Here is an 18,178-nt window from a genome sequence, read left to right as displayed (position 1 = left end):
GCTATAAGACAAAAAAGAAAAAAAAAATTCAGCTATTACTAGGCAACCATTGGTCCGGTCGGCTTGAAAATTGATATGCAGCGTCTTGGTCTAAAGTGGCATAAGTGTCTATGAGGATTTTTGCATATATAAAAAATTATGGCCACCATTGACCAAACAATTTTAAGCACCTATTAAACAAGGTTGACGGAGGTCAATCGGAACGACACTTGGTGTGCGTGTTCAACTCATGGCCCTGAAGGTTTGTAAGAATTATGAAAGAAATTGGCCACTAGTTGGCACTAACAAGTTTTTTGGATCTGTAATCACGTGTTGTTTCACATATCCACACGCATAAAATTTGATAGATCTCCTCATAATGCACAACTTTGCCTCAAGAACTACTGCTATCAATCAAATCATTTCACAATTATTCACAAATATGTTAAAATGGTTATATGGTGCCACTATAACCATTAAAAAGGCAGCAAAAACATAAGATATCTATAGAAAATGACCTGAAATTGTAGAACATGTTCAGATATTCACAAAAACAATAGATTTTCATATCATATGACAGATCTCCTCATTCTGAACAAGTTTGCCTCTGGGACTAATGCTGTCAATCAAATAGTTCATTGAATATTCACAAATATGTTAAAAACCTAATTTTGCGTACTAGTTCTAGGTTTTTCGCTCAATCTTAATCAAATCACTATAGAACAATTATCTGAACTCTAGATCAATAATTATATATATGAAAAACATTTTATTTTGTCCTTCGGTTAACTGTAACAGGTTCATTTATAAAAGGAGCATGGCCAAAATACCCCAAAGCCTGTAAATCTCAACAAAAACTTCTCCATTATGTTAAAAACCTATTTTTGTGATCTAGTTCTAGGTTTTTTACTTAATCTCAATCAAACCACTGCAATAATATTCTCTGGACTCTCTAAATCAACAATTATAGTTAAAAAAAGAAAAAAATTGAATTTTGTCCATTGGTTAGCTATAACGGGGTCATTTAGAAAAGGGGTGTGGCCAAATATACCCAAAAAGCCTATAAAATGTGAACAAAATCTCAAAACATTACGAAACTTGTTGAAAACATTCTTTGTATGACTCTTAACAAGCATGCACAGTTTCATGGAGATCGGACCACAGGTGGCACTAAAACTTCAAAAACTTCACTATTTTTTATGTTAAATTGCCTTAAATTGCAAAAAAAATATAGATATATATTCACACAAACTCTAGTTCTGCATATATTATAATGCATCTCCTCATTCTGAACAACTTTGTCTATGGGACCAATACTGTCAATCAAACTGTTGATTAAATATATTAGATTATTACAAAATCATTACTTTAATTAAAAATTACTTTTGTGAACTTGTAATAATTATGGAGGATTATAACCACTAGGTGGCAGTGGAAGACCACTAATGGGCTCATTAAATGTACTACACAGTACTGTTCATAGGTTTGATGGATTCATGCTTACACATTATAAAATCAGTTCTAACATTTAAAATCATATTTAATCATAGCTTAACATTTTGTTCATACAGACATATTCGTTTTTACCATTATGCCAGATTATGATTACAGTGAAATCTGAAAACTACATATAAATTCCTAAAAAGACAAGACTTGCATTAAGTATTGTCACCTATCATTTACTTCAAATATCTATATCTGCAACAAAATGTGTGTGCATGTATGTCTGTATATGTGTGTTTGGTTCTGCCTGTATGTGTGTCTGTCAGCCATTCATTAAGGTTGGCCTAGACCCAAAAAACATACCACCTTAAAGGCCTTAATGTGCTTGAACCCCTTAATCCCTGCTTGCAGCTATATTTAATATTTGAAATTATTATTTGTATTATTATTTTTCTGAACACATTGCAGTGTGATATGTGTGGGGTATAATGTAGTGTTTACTTTTCGATTTTTTTAATAAATTGTTAAAATTGAAAGTTTACATAATATATGTGTGTGTACTGTGCATATATATTATGTACATATAAAAACACACACATACAATAAATATTTTGAAAATATTTACATGTATTTCCATGTATATTTTTATATTCATTTAATTTATATTTTGTATAAATATATTTAAAATATAAACAACATATTTTTCTTAAATATACATATGCATGTTTGTTTATTTATTTTATTTATATTATTATATTTGTACAATTTGTATTACTATATATATATATATATATATATATATATATATAGAAAATTGATTTAAAAAAAATTGTTTGCTGGGTTTCACAATTTAAAGAATTTTACTGAATTTATCTGTAAGAGGAAAATATGCTGATATGAAGTTTAAAGTGAACAGTTATCAGTCTCTGTATCTCAGCAGGTGTTGATGCTGTAAATATCCCGGTGTGCTTCCTCTCTCTGAAATCTTTAATGTCTCCTGTATGATGTGTGTCTATTTTTGCCTCTGGCAGGTGTGTGTGCGCACATCCTCACTGAAGAGTCTCTATATGGAGGAGGAGGAGTCCTGTTCAGCGCTGACGTTAGTTTGATATATATGGTAAAAATCAGAAATGCTTCCTCTGATTTGTCACTTAAGTTGTTTGATGATTTCCTCTGTTGTGTCGAATAAGGTAACGATGAACTTGATTGGAAACTTTTGGCACATACTTTATCTTTAGGGGGCTGACAGAAGCCAATATCTTCAGTGTGTTTGAGGGAGCAGAGGAGAAACTTTTGCTGCGTTTTGAGCTGATGAAAATAGTTTGATGAAGGAGAAGATGAAGACCTGTCTGATGCTGATGTTTCTGATAAAGCTCATCACCTCTGGTAGGTTTATACCTTGAATCAAGGAGGAAAATAATCTCAAATGAAACATAAAGCAATTAAATAATGCTGCTGGTGACTCACATATTATATACAGTACATTTCAATAATTTATTAATATATTTATTAGAGCTGTATTTTTTTATGATTTTCTCCCTCTGTCTTTCCATTCTTTTCCCCCTAATCTTTTTCATTTCCTCTTTCGATTCATCTGTTATTTATCTATTGCCTTAAAAGACAGTGTGAATGTGAGACTGGTGAATGGTAGCAGTCACTGTGCTGGTCGAGTGGAGGTTCTTCATAGAGGTCAGTGGGGAACAGTGTGTGGTGATGGCTGGGATATGGCTGATGCTGCAGTGGTGTGTAGAGAGCTGGACTGTGGAGAACCTGTAGATGCTCTGAGTGATGCTCGTTTTGGACCGGAATTAGGACTAGTCTGGATGAGTACTGTCATGTGTACTGGATCAGAATCTAAACTGAAGAACTGTGGGTCATTAGGACAAGGTGGACAGGGCTGTGGTCCTACAGGATATGCTGGTGTCATCTGCTCAGGTGAGCTGTTTCAAATTACTACATCACTCTAATATTTTTCTCTGATATTAGAGTGTAATAAACACTAATATTTCTTAGGTTGTACATGAATACAACCCTCCAAAACAAAAATAAAAATGTTCACAGCTGTAACATCTGTACATCTCTTCTGTGTGTACTCAAAATTGTTAATCAACTCTACAAAAAGTTCTCCTTAACGTTTTTTCTATCTCAGTTAAAAAGCATCTGCAAGTGCTTTTTTGTAATGTTTTTGTCCCTAAATTTTTTTTTTTTTTCGTCTGAGTGAAAAGAATTCCACTCGTGTATGTGTGATGAGCGTTTTTCTTTACATGTTATGAAATGATCAGAAATTACTGTAAATATTTTGAAACAGTTGTTTCAGAGATGTAAAAAATATCTCTCTGAGTAATCTGAATTTCTGTAAATGTACTGTTATTATTGCTGCTGTTGTTAACAACTATTTAATTATCTGTGTTGCTTCAGAAGTCCGGCTGGTTGGAGGTTCTCGCTGCTCTGGGAGGTTAGAGATCCTTCATAATCAGACGTGGATGTCAGTGTGTGACGCTGTCTTTGACCAGCAGGATGCAGAGGTTGTGTGTAGAGAGCTGGACTGTGGGGCTCCTGTACAGGTGCTGGGAGCAGCTGCTTTTGACAAAGGAGACGCTCAGATGTGGACACAAGAGATTCAGTGCAGAGGACATGAATCTCAGATTCACCTCTGTCCAACATCACCATCACATCAAAACAACTGTTCACATGAATACATCGTTGGACTAGTGTGTGCAGGTTCCACTTTAGATTAAAATCCCTAAATCTAATATAATATAATCTGAAATAAGATCTACAGTGTTCTCCACTAATTTTGGTATCTTTGGTCAATATGAGCAAAACAGTCTGTGAACAGTCAGTTCCTGTCTTTCAGTCAAAATATTTACATAAATGTAAACTTTAATTACAATAATTAAAAGACAGAAATTGATTTCCTGAAGAAAAAAAAAAAATATATATATATATATATATATATATATATATATATATATATATATATATATATATATATATATATATATATTGTCACGGTTCGTGAACGCACCGTCTCCAGCTGTAGTCATGTTATGTCATGTTGATTGGTTCATGTGGGTGTGGCCACTGATCGCCTGATCAGCGGCAGGTGCATCTCATTCCAACCGCCTATATAACGCCCTGTCTTTCGTCTCCTGTTTGTCAGATCGTTGTTTGAGGTCCATGTGTTGATGTCTGTTCGTGCTCCTGTGTTCCTGTCCTTGCCCTGTTTCCTGTTCGGTCTACTTTGGATTATCACAGTCACTCACGGATTATCACCACGGATCACCGATCTACCACCACCGTCATCTCTACCAACGCACTCAAATCACCTACCCACCTGTCTGTGCTGCCATCGTGGTTCCTGCGTCACTCACCAGCATTCATCCATCACAACTCCTGTCAATAAACTACCTTTACTTGCATCTGCCTCCTGTCCTCCATTGTTAGCGTCACAGAACGATCTGACCAACATGGAGGCAGCGAGTAATCAACCCTCCTCTCTCGAAGCTTTCCTCAGCGCCAGTGTTCGGAGGATGGACTCCCAGGAGCGGACTCTTAACGACACTGGTCGCGCGGTTCAGGCTTTAGTGACGCAGGTGTCCGAGCTCACCCAACAGTTCCAGCTATTACGAGCTCCCACTGCGCCACTCACACCGCCTGTTCCACCAGCACCATCGGAGGCCCCCTCCCAGCCGGAACCACGCCTCCCGATTCCGGAGGCTTACTCAGGTGAACCCGATTATTGTAGAGCTTTCCTTAACCGTTGTGATATGCATTTTGCCCTCCAGCCTAGAACGTTCGCCACTGAGAGGGCCAAGGTGGCGTTCGTCCTGACCCTGCTCTCTGGGAGGGCGGCATTGTGGGGAACAGCGGTGTGGGAGAATCAGGACCCATGCTGCGCCTCGTTCCAGGCCCTCTCCGCCGAGATGAGACGGGTCTTTGATCGGGCCGCCGCAGGACGGGAGGCGGCCAGGAGGCTGGCGGAGTTGCGCCAGCACGAGAGATCCGTCTCGGACTACTCCATCGAGTTCCGGACCCTGGCGGCGGAGTGCCATTGGAACGAGGAGGCGCAGTGGGACATGTTCCTGCATGGGCTGGCTGACCGCGTCCAGAGGGAGATCTACGCCCTGGACCTTCCCCCGTCGTTCAATGGACTCATTGAGCTGGCCCTTCGGGTCGACGCACGTCTGGCACGGATGGAGAGGAGGGGGCTACTCAACACCCCATCCAGGGGACCGGCAGACGTGCGGTTCAGCGGCGGGGACGTGGCCAGCCCCGTCTACGATCACGAGCCCATGCAGGTAGGGCGAGCTCGGCTTTCCCGGGAGGAGAAGGAGAGGCGGAGGTCCCTGGGCCTTTGCCTTTACTGCGGGGGAGCCGGACATCAAGCCCACGCCTGTCCGGTAAAAGGCCAGGCCCGGTAGTACGTATGAGGCTACTATCGGGTGGGATCTCCGCCGAGAAGACCTCATCATCATCATCATCATCACCATCATCTTCTACGCTCCTCCCGGTATGGCTGCGGTGGTCAGCACAGACACATCACTGTCAGGCACTACTGGATTCCGGGGCAGAAGGTAACTTCATGGACAGCACATTAGCCCACAAGCTCCACATCCCCCTCAGACCTCTTCCGCACCACATCACGGTTCACGCCCTCACTGGTCAGCAACTTCCCACCATATCATACATCACTGAAGACATTACACTCATCACCTCTGGCAATCACTCCGAAACCATCTCTTTTCACATCCTTGACTCTCCCCTGGCACCCATTGTCCTCGGACACCCTTGGCTCCTCCTCCACAACCCTAGCATTGACTGGCTCTCTAACTCCGTTTTGTCTTGGTGTAAAAGATGTCATGAGTCTTGTCTAGTGTCTGCCTGTCCGTCTGTGTCTGTGTCTGTGTTGCAGGAGGAGGCGGTGGATTTGTCTAACGTGCCCGCTGAGTACCTCCATCTGAAGGAAGTGTTCAGTAAGTCTCGGGCTGCTTCTCTTCCTCCGCATCGTCCTTACGACTGTGCCATAGATTTACTATCAGGTAAGTCTCCGCCTAAGGGCAAACTCTATTCACTTTCTGTTCCAGAGAGGGAGGCTATGGAGAAATATATTTCTGATTCTCTAGCTTCTAAATTCATCCGCCCTTCCTCTTCTCCTGCGGGGGCGGGGTTCTTTTTTGTGGGAAAGAAGGACGGATCTCTGCGACCTTGTATTGATTACCGGGGACTGAACAACATCACGGTAAAGAATACTTATCCTTTGCCGTTGATGTCTTCGGCCTTCGAGAGGTTGCAGGGAGCGTCAATTTTCACAAAACTGGACTTACGCAATGCGTATCATTTGGTTCGGATCAGGGAGGGGGATGAATGGAAGACCGCTTTTAACACCCCCAGAGGGCACTTTGAATACTTGGTTATGCCCTTTGGGCTCTCCAACTCCCCAGCGGTCTTCCAGGCACTTGTCAACGACGTGCTGCGAGATCTGATCGATCAGTTCATTTATGTCTACCTGGACGACATATTGATTTTTTCTTCTTCTCTCCAGGAACATGTGCAGCACGTCCAACGAGTGCTTCAGAGGTTGCTAGAGAATGGGCTTTTTGTCAAGGCGGAGAAATGCGAATTTCATGCACAGTCAATTCCATTTTTGGGGTATATCGTGTCGACTGAGGGAATACGCATGGATCCCGAGAAGGTTAAGGCTGTGGTAGAATGGCCAAGCCCAGATTCCCGTAAGGCCCTACAGAGGTTTCTGGGGTTCGCTAACTTCTACCGGCGTTTTATTCGCAACTTCAGCCAACTAGCCGCACCTCTGACCGCCTTGACCTCCGCCAAGACTGCGTTCAGGTGGTCGGACACAGCTGAGGCTGTGTTTGCCAAACTGAAGAGCCGTTTCATTTCAGCCCCTATTCTGATTACCCCTGACCCTACACGTCAGTTCGTGGTGGAGGTCGACGCATCAGAGGTGGGGGTAGGAGCGGTGTTATCTCAACGTTCTCCCTTAGACGACAAGGTCCACCCTTGCGCGTATTTTTCATATCGTTTATCTCCGGCAGAACGAAATTATGATATTGGTAACCGAGAATTGTTGGCAGTTAAGATGGCATTAGAGGAATGGCGACACTGGTTAGAGGGATCGGGGGTTCCTTTTATAGTATGGACTGACCACAAGAATTTAGAGTACATTAGCACCGCCAAGAGGTTGAACTCCAGGCAGGCTCGGTGGGCACTTTTTTTCGGACGTTTTGACTTTACTATCTCGTACCGCCCGGGTTCCAAAAATATCAAACCCGATTCTTTGTCGCGTATTTTTGACCATTCTGAACGCCCGTCCACTCCCGAGTGTATTTTTCCTGAGACATTAGTGGTCTCCACTCTCACATGGGAGATCGAATCGAAGGTCAGAACGGCCTTAGAAGGGGTAACGCCTCCGCCCGGGTGCCCACCGAACCGTTTATTTGTGCCGGAGGGATTAAGGTCCAACGTTATCCAGTGGGGACATTGCTCGAATGTAGCTTGCCATCCAGGGGTTAACCGTACTAGATTTTTAGTCAAGCAACGATTCTGGTGGCCACTTATGGCTCGCGACATTCACAGTTTTGTTTTGGCTTGCTCGGTTTGTGCCACTGGTAAGACTTCCAATCGGCCCCCTGATGGGTTACTCCAACCGCTGCCGGTTCCTTCGAGACCCTGGTCCCACATCGCTCTAGATTTTATTACCGCCCTCCCACCCTCCCAGGGAAACACGGTAGTTTTAACCGTGGTGGACCGGTTCTCGAAGGCGGCCCACTTTATTCCCTTGCCCAAATTACCCTCAGCCAAGGAGACAGCGTTGACCGTCGTAGACCACGTCTTTCGTTTACATGGCCTCCCGATAGACGTGGTTTCCGACAGGGGACCCCAATTTGTGGCTAAATTTTGGCAAGAATTCTGTAGACTACTGGGAGCGACTGTAAGTCTGTCCTCAGGGTTTCACCCCCAGAGCAATGGTCAAACCGAGAGAGCCAACCAAGATTTGGAAAGGGTGTTGCGATGTTTGGTCTCCAAGAATCCTTCCTCCTGGAGCCAACAATTGTCTATGGTGGAGTACGCCCACAATACCTTACCAGTATCAGCTACGGGCCTATCTCCTTTTGAGTGTAGTGTAGGTTACCAGCCACCTATTTTTCCCAGTATGGAATCCGAAGTTGCGGTCCCCTCCGCTCACGCCTTCGTCCAGAGGTGCCACCGCACTTGGACCAGAGCCCGTGAGACTCTACTCCAAGCGGGGGCGCGCACCAAGGCCAAGGCCGATCGCCACCGGTCTAGGCCTCCCGTATACGTCGTGGGTCAAAAGGTGTGGCTTTCAACCAAGAATATTCCTCTCCGGTCCGTATCTAATAAATTGGCTCCCAAATTTATTGGCCCGTTTACTGTCACCAAAATCATTAGTCCGGTGGCAGTCCGCCTTAAACTCCCTCCTACGTACAGGAGAATTCATCCCGCCTTTCATGTGTCCAAAATTAAGCCCGTATTTCATTCTCCCATTAATCCGCCTACCCCGGTTCCTCCCCCGCCGCGTCTCGTAGATGGGGAGACCACCTATTTGGTAAATCGTATTCTGGACTCTAGAAGGAGGGGATGCGGATTTCAGTACTTGGTGGACTGGGAGGGTTACGGTCCGGAGGAGAGAAGTTGGGTACCTGCCAGGGACATCCTGGATCACTCCCTTATCGATGATTACAATCGACAGGTAAGAGATTCTGGGGACGCCAGGAGGCGTCCTTAGGAGGAGGGGTACTGTCACGGTTCGTGAACGCACCGTCTCCAGCTGTAGTCATGTTATGTCATGTTGATTGGTTCATGTGGGTGTGGCCACTGATCGCCTGATCAGCGGCAGGTGCATCTCATTCCAACCGCCTATATAACGCCCTGTCTTTCGTCTCCTGTTTGTCAGATCGTTGTTTGAGGTCCATGTGTTGATGTCTGTTCGTGCTCCTGTGTTCCTGTCCTTGCCCTGTTTCCTGTTCGGTCTACTTTGGATTATCACAGTCACTCACGGATTATCACCACGGATCACCGATCTACCACCACCGTCATCTCTACCAACGCACTCAAATCACCTACCCACCTGTCTGTGCTGCCATCGTGGTTCCTGCGTCACTCACCAGCATTCATCCATCACAACTCCTGTCAATAAACTACCTTTACTTGCATCTGCCTCCTGTCCTCCATTGTTAGCGTCACATATATATATATTCTCAGTTTTATTGAATACCATGCACAAGCTCTCTATGCTAAGGTAAAATTTCTTTGCCAAGAAAATTCTCTTATATTAAGGTTGGAGAACACATTGCAGAGAGTCTGAAACTATTCATTTATACAGAATCATTTAGCTCATTCCGCAGGTTTTATATATGGGGTTTGGGTCATGGGACCGGTAGCTAAGGCTATGAAAGATCCAGTAACATCTGGCAAACTGTACAGTATAGGCAGCATTTCCGCTATAAATTTTTTGATCACAAGCCATCATCCATCTTTCTTTGTGTGTGATAAATATACACATCCTTTTCTAGGGCAATTGTTAACATCTCCAGCTGATCAATTATTGCCATGATGGGCATTCTTAATTAATAATCTGTTTTCTTATATAGCCACTTCTTGATCTGTGCGACTCAACCTTTGTCAAGTATAATTACTGTATAGTGATGTTTGACTATATGATTTTGGCCAGTGAAACAGGGAAGGTTTCTTAATCACTCAGGTAAATTTACTGTAATAATGTATAATATAAATGGGTATTTAATTAAGGTAGATTTTCTGTTTACATTAATTTCTGGCACAGCTAATAACTGTGGCCACACATTTCTGTGCATTTTTAACACTAATCAATTAACTAAATATTTTAGTTGCCAATAATTTTACTTTGAATGAAGTTTAGATTTGCTAGTATTTTTAATTACAGACTAAGACTTTTGTACATGGCCAAGGATGCTAATATTAGTGTGAAGGTTCTGTCCTGGAAGGGTTTTTTTCTCATTGTGTGTGATTCTGTTATCTTAATTTTTCTTATTTTTAATGTCTTTTCATCTCTCATGCTCTTTGTACAATATTTAGACAGTGTGAATGTGAGACTGGTGAATGGTAGCAGTCGCTGTGCTGGTAGAGTGGAGGTTCTTCACAGAGGTCAGTGGGGAACAGTGTGTGATGATGGCTGGGATTTGGCTGATGCTGCAGTGGTGTGTAGAGAGCTGGACTGTGGAGAACCTGTAGATGCTCTGAGTGATGCTCGTTTTGGACCAGGATCAGGACCAATCTGGATGAGTATGGTCTTATGTACTGGATCAGAGTCCACACTGAAGAACTGTGGATCATTAGAATGGGGTAAAAGCAGATGTTATCATACTACAGATGTTGGAGTCATTTGTTCAGGTGAATAAGATTCATTTTCGAAACATTTTGGAGCAAGTTCACTACACAGTCACACCACTCTTGTGCATTATATCAGTGTAATAAAGCTGCATATTATTTACATACCATCCACAAACTAATTTTAACTGAGAAATTTTGCACCGAAATAGCACTTTGTATGGAAAAGAACGACAATGACCAAACTGAATTACAAACACAACTACTTTCAATCTAAATAGGCCTTGAATTAAACATGAAATTTTGAAGTCGAAAGACTGAAATAGCATTTTCTTATAAAAGTACTTCTATGTGTGTGTGTGTATGTGTGTACACACACACACACACACACACACACACATAGAAGTACTTTTACATATCCATTTAAAACATATCAGTTTGTATAAATTAAGATGAAAAGATCATGATGAACAAGTCTGAGTTAAAAAATTATCCGTACTACATTTAACATTAATCTTGATCAATGAATGATTCAAAATAATGGTGTACTGTACAATACAGCACTGTACTTCAATATACCGAATGCATTAACTTATGAAATAAAACTTATGAAGTGTTAATGTTTATTTTTATTTCTTTGTTCAGAAGTCCGACTGGTTGGAGGTTCTCGCTGCTCTGGGAGGTTAGAGATCCTTCATAATCAGACGTGGATGTCAGTGTGTGACGCTGTCTTTGACCAGCAGGATGCAGAGGTTGTGTGTAGAGAGCTGGACTGTGGGGCTCATGTACAGGTGCTGGGAGCAGCTGCTTTTGGCAAAGGAGACGCTCAAATGTGGACACAAGAGATTCAGTGCAGAGGAAACGAATCACATATATATTTTTGTCCACATACATCTTCAAGCAAAAACAACTGTTCCCATGACAATAATGTTGGAGTTATATGTTCTGGTTGAGTATGAATATCTTCCATATATTTGTTTATGTGTGTGCATATGAGTATATTCTCTCTCTTCTACATGTTGTTATGCAGACAGCAATACACTAAAATGTGAAAAAGCACACTAGACAGAACTTGCATGGTTTATTTTGTATTGTGTTTTAAGTTATTATCAGAGGTGTAAAGAATATCTGAAAACCATACTTGAGTAAAAGTACAGATACCTTACTGTAAAAATTACTGCACTACAAGTTACAAGTCACCAATTCCAAAACAACTTGAGTAAAAATCTTAGAGTATCTGACTTTAACAGTACTTGAGTATTTTACTCCTTCTGAATACAGGGTCAAACATGTAATAGTCCTCAACACCTACAGTGATTTGTGAGGACAGCAATCATTGTTTATTTTCTAAAATCAAAACAAAACTGAAAACCTCAAAACTGCAGTAAAGTGACCATTTAAGCTTGACTGTACTGTGCTCAATGGGTGTACACATCTTTTTTTTTATGAATATGACACGAGTGGGTGTGGCCATACCTTAAAGGAGTAGTCAAAACCCTTTGAAATATGTGTTTTTATTTCTAACTTAAAAGGTTGACCACTAAATTTAAACAACTATTATTCTGGTTTAATGTGGAAGATAAAGCGGGCCAGAGTATGGCGACCTTAACACTGATTTTTTTTTATAGTTGACATGTATATCCTACTCTTTTAGAAAACAGAAATGAGTGTGCAGTCAAGAAATTCAAATCAGAGATGGAAGAAAAAACAGAGAGACAGAGACAATAGGAAGGAAGGCGATGCATGAAGTTTAATCTGTGAAATAAAGAAAGGACGAGAGGAGCAAAATGTAGAAGCTGAATATAATGCTTTTAAACATGGACACAATTACAGTTCATTTAAAGTGTTTAGAAAACATAGCGGCCTATTTGCCTTTAATGCCCTGTCGTTGGCGATTTCACTTGTTTTGTAAAGCAAAAATAAACTGCTGCAGAAAAAAGTGCTATGTAAAATGTAATTAGTAATTACATTAGTCATCACAAATGTAGGGGAGTAAAGAGTACAGATACCTATTCAAAAATGTAGTCAAGTAGAGAGTAAAAGTTGCTAATATCTTTGATACTCAGTAAAACTACAAAGTAGATAAAATAATACTTAAGTACAGTAACTAATTACATTTACTCCAGTACTTAACACCTCTGGTTATTAAATGTGTCACTTTTTATGTTTTGTCCAACATATAACCTGACTGGATTGAGCATTAATTTGCTAACTAAATATACAAGATTTAAAAAAATACCATGGAGAAACTGATTTGAGTCCAATTTGAGACGAACACAACATGATTTTAACAAGGCTATATTGCAAAAGAAAAGTAACATACTTTTTGACAAATGCAACTATGTATTATGATTAATTAAAATTTTGGGGATTTAATACTATATTGAATAGTATAACATTTTAAAAGTAACCACACTATTTCTGTAATGCTAGCAGAGTTTTACTGATATATTCAATTGTCTCTTGTTTTACACTGTTTAAAATAATTTTCATGTTTTGTCCAGGTTACACTGATCTCAGGCTGGTAAACAGTTCAGATTCATGTTCTGGAACAGTGGAGCTTCTATATAGCAGGAAATGGGGCACAGTGTGTGATGCATTCTGGGATATGAGAGCTGCCAGTGTCCTCTGTAGACAGCTGAATTGTGGGATTGCTGTGTCTGTTGTGGGATCAGACTGGTTTGAAGAGGGAAGTGGTGAAATCTGGGCTGATGTGTTTGATTGTGATGGAAATGAATAAAAACTCTCAGAATGTTCCATCTCTTCATGGAGTCGAGCTGAATGTTCTCATAGACGAGATGTTGGAGTCATCTGCTCTAGTAAACTTGTTTAATCAAGAGAGTCATGAATGCTAATTCTGAAAGGAAAAAAAAATAGCAGTACCATTTCTGTAACCTGTAATTACAATACTTTGTTCAATATTAAATCTTCCCTCCAGATTCCTCTCTGGCTCTTCATGATGGTCTGGTGCGGTTGTCTGGAGAGAGACAGTGTGAGGGGCAGGTGGAAGTTTTCATCCATCAGGTCTGGAGGAGAGTTCTGCTGGACTCCTGGAGTCTCACTGAATCCTCTGTGGTCTGCAGACAGCTGGGCTGTGGCCCTGTACTGAACTTCTCCAGCTCCTCTTCATCCAGTCCTGAACACAGTTATGAGTGTGTGACGGGCTTCCAGTGCTCTGGGAGTGAATCTCATCTGGGGAACTGCAGCTCTCCACAAACTCTCAACTGCAGCTCCACACAACAGCTGTCAATCACCTGCCTTGGTGAGAAGAACAACATCTGGACAGATTCTTCAGTTGTTTGTGATCAATAATGTGTTTTTCTGTCTCTGAATTTCAGGTCGCGGGTCCATCAGGCTGGTGGGTTCTGGGGGAGACTGTGCAGGGAGGCTGGAGGTTTTTCACAGCGGCTCATGGGGGACAGTGTGTGATGACTCCTGGGATATTAAAGATGCTCATGTGGTGTGCAGACAGCTGCAGTGTGGAGTGGCCCTCAGTAACCAGCAGGTACCAGCCTGGTTTGGTCCTGGTTCTGGACACATATGGCTGGATGAGGTGGAGTGTGAGGGGAATGAGACGTCCCTGTGGAGTTGCTCTTCTCCAGGCTGGGGAAAACATGACTGTCAACACAAGGAGGATGTAGGAGTCGTGTGCTCAGGTAAACAGTACACTAGAGGAAAAGTTTGTTTGTTTTTTTTTTTCACAAAAAAAGCTAATGCATGTTGCAAAAGCATATTATGTCAGTAACTTAGTATTAGGCTACCATAATATTTTAGACGCTGGCAGTGCTGGCAGCATGAATCAGCCATGAATTAATAAGTTATTTTGGGAATATTTTAAATTAAGCAATACCTGAATTCCAGTTGTTTTAATTCACATTCCTTTCCATTTAGAGTTTAAGGAGATCAGGTTAACTGAGGGCTGTGAAGGGAATGTGGAGGTCTTCTACAATGGATCCTGGGGTAATGTGTGTTACAACCAGATGGACAGAGACACAGCGAGTCTGATCTGTCAAGAGCTGAACTGTGGAAGATCTGGCGGAGAACCCAGTTATTCAGAGGGACTGAAGATTCATAACTGGCTTGATTATTTTAAATGTCGACGACATGATTCCACTTTATGGCAGTGTCCATCTTCACCCTGGGGAAAGAATGACTGTAATAATAAGGATGAAGTGGCAAAAATCACCTGCTCAAGTGAGATTATATTTAAATGATGTAAAATGTTCTCCAAAGTCATGTTTAACACAATGTTTATATGTTGTGAGTAAACTAATGTTTAAGAAAAGCTAAACTTAGCTGATGGAAAAAGCATAAAATTATTTGTAAGGCTGAAATGATATGTTTTCACACTGATATGTTTCAATGAAAGATGTCCCCTGTATCCTAATGTTCAGTTCACTTCATATTTTGATCACAGAGGAGGAGGATCAGGAGTCTCCTCGGAGTCGTCTGAAATGTTTTATCTCACCATCTCCTCACCAGAAACAGTGTTCAGGTAAGTTTTTAACTATATCTATAACTTAAGCCTTATTCTCAAAATATATTATTGAAATATGTAATTTAAAACAAGAACAAGAAGTCTAATCAAACATTTAAAGCCATCTTGGTTCAGTGTGTGTTTTGTTGTAAATGTTGTGCTGAAGCTGGTCTGTTCTCATTGATGTGTGTGTACTTTAGATCATGTTCCTCTCAGACTGAGTGGAGGGGACGGCCGGTGCTCTGGGAGGCTGGAGGTGTATCATAACGCTGTGTGGGGCTCAGTCTGTTATGATCACTGGGACATCAGCGATGCTCAGGTGGTCTGCAGGCAGCTGGGTTGTGGAGCAGCACTGAGGGCTGATGGGAATTCAGTCTTTGGTGCTGGTGAAGGTGTTGTGTGGATGAACAAAGTCGAGTGCAGAGGGAATGAGATTCACCTGTGGGACTGTCCTCTCTCCCTGAATAACCACACTGACTGCTCCCACAAGAAGCTTGTTACACTCACCTGTGAAGGTCACAGCAAAATATTTTGATAATATTAGTGCTTATAATAGTTGTGTTTAATCAGGCATTTGCATGATTATTAATGTGTTTGTGTTTGTTTGGACAGATTTATCAGATGTGTCAGTGTCCACTACTCCTGCCACAACATCATCAGCTTCTCCTCCAGTTTCTCCTTCAGTGCGCTCCACATCAATCGATCCTCCACAAACTCTTCCACCAGTGTCTCCATCAGTGTCTCCCCCAGTGCTAGTGATTGTTCTGGGAGTTGTGCTCTTACTGCTCTTAGTGCCACTGCTTATACTGATTCAGCAGAACAGAGTGATGAGGAGAGGTAGGAGAGATCCAGAGACTGTCATATTGTGTCTTATTCAGTGTGTGATCAGTCATGTGTTGTGAACTGACAGCAGGTTTGTCTGTCTACACTCACAGCTCTCTCTAAGAGGAGACACAGGACGATGTCTGGGGCCGTTTATGAGGAGATTCAGCAGAGAAACAATCACTTCACTCAGAGGGGTGAGACATGAGCCATCAATCTCATTTAATATCATTAATAAGAGTCTGTCAGACAGTTGATGTTCATCTATTATTAGTCTTGTTAAACCTCCTGCTTCAAACCACAGAATTCCTGACAGAAAACCACAGAGCTGCAGGTGCAGGTGCATGTGTGTGTGTGTGTGTGTGTGTGTGTGTGTGCCAGTCAGCGTCTCTTCCTGTTTTTAGAAGGTCATAAGCAGGAACTTATATGTTTGTACATGTACAGTAGATGCAGGTGTGTGTGTTTGTCTCTTCCTGTGTATATTTCTGGAAGGCAGTGAGGAATGGGTTCATGTATGTTTGCTAATAGGTCTAAACATCATGGGATTTATTTTTTTGAATGTTTTAAATAATAAAAGTTTATTATTTATTGTGTAATTAGTAAAATAATTTGTTGTGTTGTCACTAACATAATGTTTTATAATCGAAAAGAAATAAAGATTCAGTCTGTTTGTATTGATGAACATGTTTCTGACTGTTCTGCTCTTCTTTAAAAGGGAATCCCATCTCTGAAGAACTGCATTCTGGGTATCAAGATGCTGATGAGCTTCTCTCAGGTTAGAGAGCTGAAGCACATATTCAATCCATAATCCACTAAAAAAAAAAAAAAAAAATACATAAATGTGATTAGTAATTCGATTATATATTTGATTAATGACTCAGTACTATTCAGATACTGCTGTTTACTTACTTACATATTAACAGTCTGCTCTCCTTTTTTCAGCAAAAGAGTTCAATACTGCATATTATGATGATGTCACCAATGGCAGTGGCCTAAAAGGTCAGTGACCTTTTAAATTGATCACATGATTCGAAATGTTTACAGAGTCTCAGTCTCATGACCTGCCACAAAAAATTTTTTTTGGCTTTTGTATCCAAACATGTTGTGTGTTGATGCAGAAGAGATGAAGGAAATCACACCGGTGTACTATGATGATGTCATCACTGATGGACTGAAGCCAGATCGTGAGACAGGTGTCACTTTGTTATTTTACAACAGCATATAATATACTTTTAAACTAAAATATTACAGTACATTTAAGATAGATATTTCAAATTTGTTCTGAATGTAATGAATGTGTGTGTCTGTGATGAATGTGTGAATTTGTAGAAGAAACACCAGAGAGCTATGATGATGTCATGACAAGCGGATGCAGTACTGATATCAAAAAAGGTGTTTTATAAAAAAATGTTTTATATTCCTTTAAAATCAAGATTGTTACAGACAATATTTTATATTAATGTGATTTTTTTTTTTGGCTCATTTAAAGTTGACAAATTTTTATGTGTAGTGGATGCACCAGAGAATTATGATGATGTCATCATTAATAGACCGAGCTCTCAAGAGGTAACAGGTGAGATGAACAGAACTTCTTTTTTTTTTCCAAATCACCCATTCCATGTTGACATGAGTATTAGACATTTGTTCTTTGTCATCAATTCACTTAAGGGAAAAGGGATCCTTCAAATGAGATGAAGTGTTTTATAAACTAATATTTATGTCATTCTTGATCAGAGGGAGTTCAGGAGGAGTATGATGATGTGATGAGTGTCAGTGAGGATGTGAAAAACCTGTTGGGTAAGTTATTGTAACCCTTTTGTTCTCATTATGCTTACATCTTTATTTATATTTAAAAAAAAAAATTAATTTAGTTTTACGTTTTTTAGACTTTTAAAATGTTCTTCTTATTATATTATTTTACATGATTTAAGATTTTATTGTTAATAACAGATTATGATGATGTGGAGTCAAACAAAGAAGTGGGGCATTCGGCTCAGTGATCATCCACTGCCTCGGTTCAACAAATCTGAACAAAGTTTGAGTGATATTGTTATTGATGTTAAATCTCAGGTTTTTATATTTTTCCCTGTTTTTGTATTAAAACTTTTT

General features: G+C 40.8%; 2 protein-coding genes across 2 annotated transcripts in view; both read left to right on the top strand.

The window, feature by feature from the left end:
* Positions 1-4,137, top strand: part of LOC132098821 (deleted in malignant brain tumors 1 protein-like) — an 18,484-nt gene extending 14,347 nt beyond the window's left edge. Inside the window, exon 5 of the mRNA XM_059505043.1 lies at positions 3,841-4,137. The gene's annotated coding sequence lies outside the window, so the exon portion shown is untranslated. The remainder of the gene's footprint in view (positions 1-3,840) is intronic.
* LOC132098554 (scavenger receptor cysteine-rich type 1 protein M130-like) overlaps positions 1-18,178 on the top strand; it is a 23,325-nt gene extending 5,147 nt beyond the window's left edge. Inside the window, exons 8-25 of the mRNA XM_059504628.1 lie at positions 3,043-3,239; positions 3,304-3,357; positions 13,446-13,611; positions 13,709-14,032; positions 14,109-14,426; positions 14,662-14,964; positions 15,188-15,265; positions 15,448-15,762; positions 15,860-16,084; positions 16,183-16,266; positions 16,562-16,581; positions 16,785-16,844; positions 16,993-17,068; positions 17,188-17,262; positions 17,399-17,461; positions 17,580-17,642; positions 17,804-17,866; positions 18,020-18,178. Of these exons, the coding sequence (XP_059360611.1) occupies positions 3,043-3,239; positions 3,304-3,357; positions 13,446-13,611; positions 13,709-14,032; positions 14,109-14,426; positions 14,662-14,964; positions 15,188-15,265; positions 15,448-15,762; positions 15,860-16,084; positions 16,183-16,266; positions 16,562-16,581; positions 16,785-16,844; positions 16,993-17,068; positions 17,188-17,262; positions 17,399-17,461; positions 17,580-17,642; positions 17,804-17,866; positions 18,020-18,069 (2,534 nt within the window). The 3' untranslated portion in view covers positions 18,070-18,178. The remainder of the gene's footprint in view (positions 1-3,042; positions 3,240-3,303; positions 3,358-13,445; positions 13,612-13,708; positions 14,033-14,108; positions 14,427-14,661; positions 14,965-15,187; positions 15,266-15,447; positions 15,763-15,859; positions 16,085-16,182; positions 16,267-16,561; positions 16,582-16,784; positions 16,845-16,992; positions 17,069-17,187; positions 17,263-17,398; positions 17,462-17,579; positions 17,643-17,803; positions 17,867-18,019) is intronic.

The sequence above is a fragment of the Carassius carassius genome, chromosome 22 (assembly GCF_963082965.1).
Source record: "Carassius carassius chromosome 22, fCarCar2.1, whole genome shotgun sequence".
In the NCBI taxonomy this organism is placed as follows: domain Eukaryota; kingdom Metazoa; phylum Chordata; class Actinopteri; order Cypriniformes; family Cyprinidae; genus Carassius; species Carassius carassius.
The sequence above is the reverse complement of the archived record's forward strand: the minus strand, read 5'-3'. Positions and strand labels throughout refer to the sequence as shown.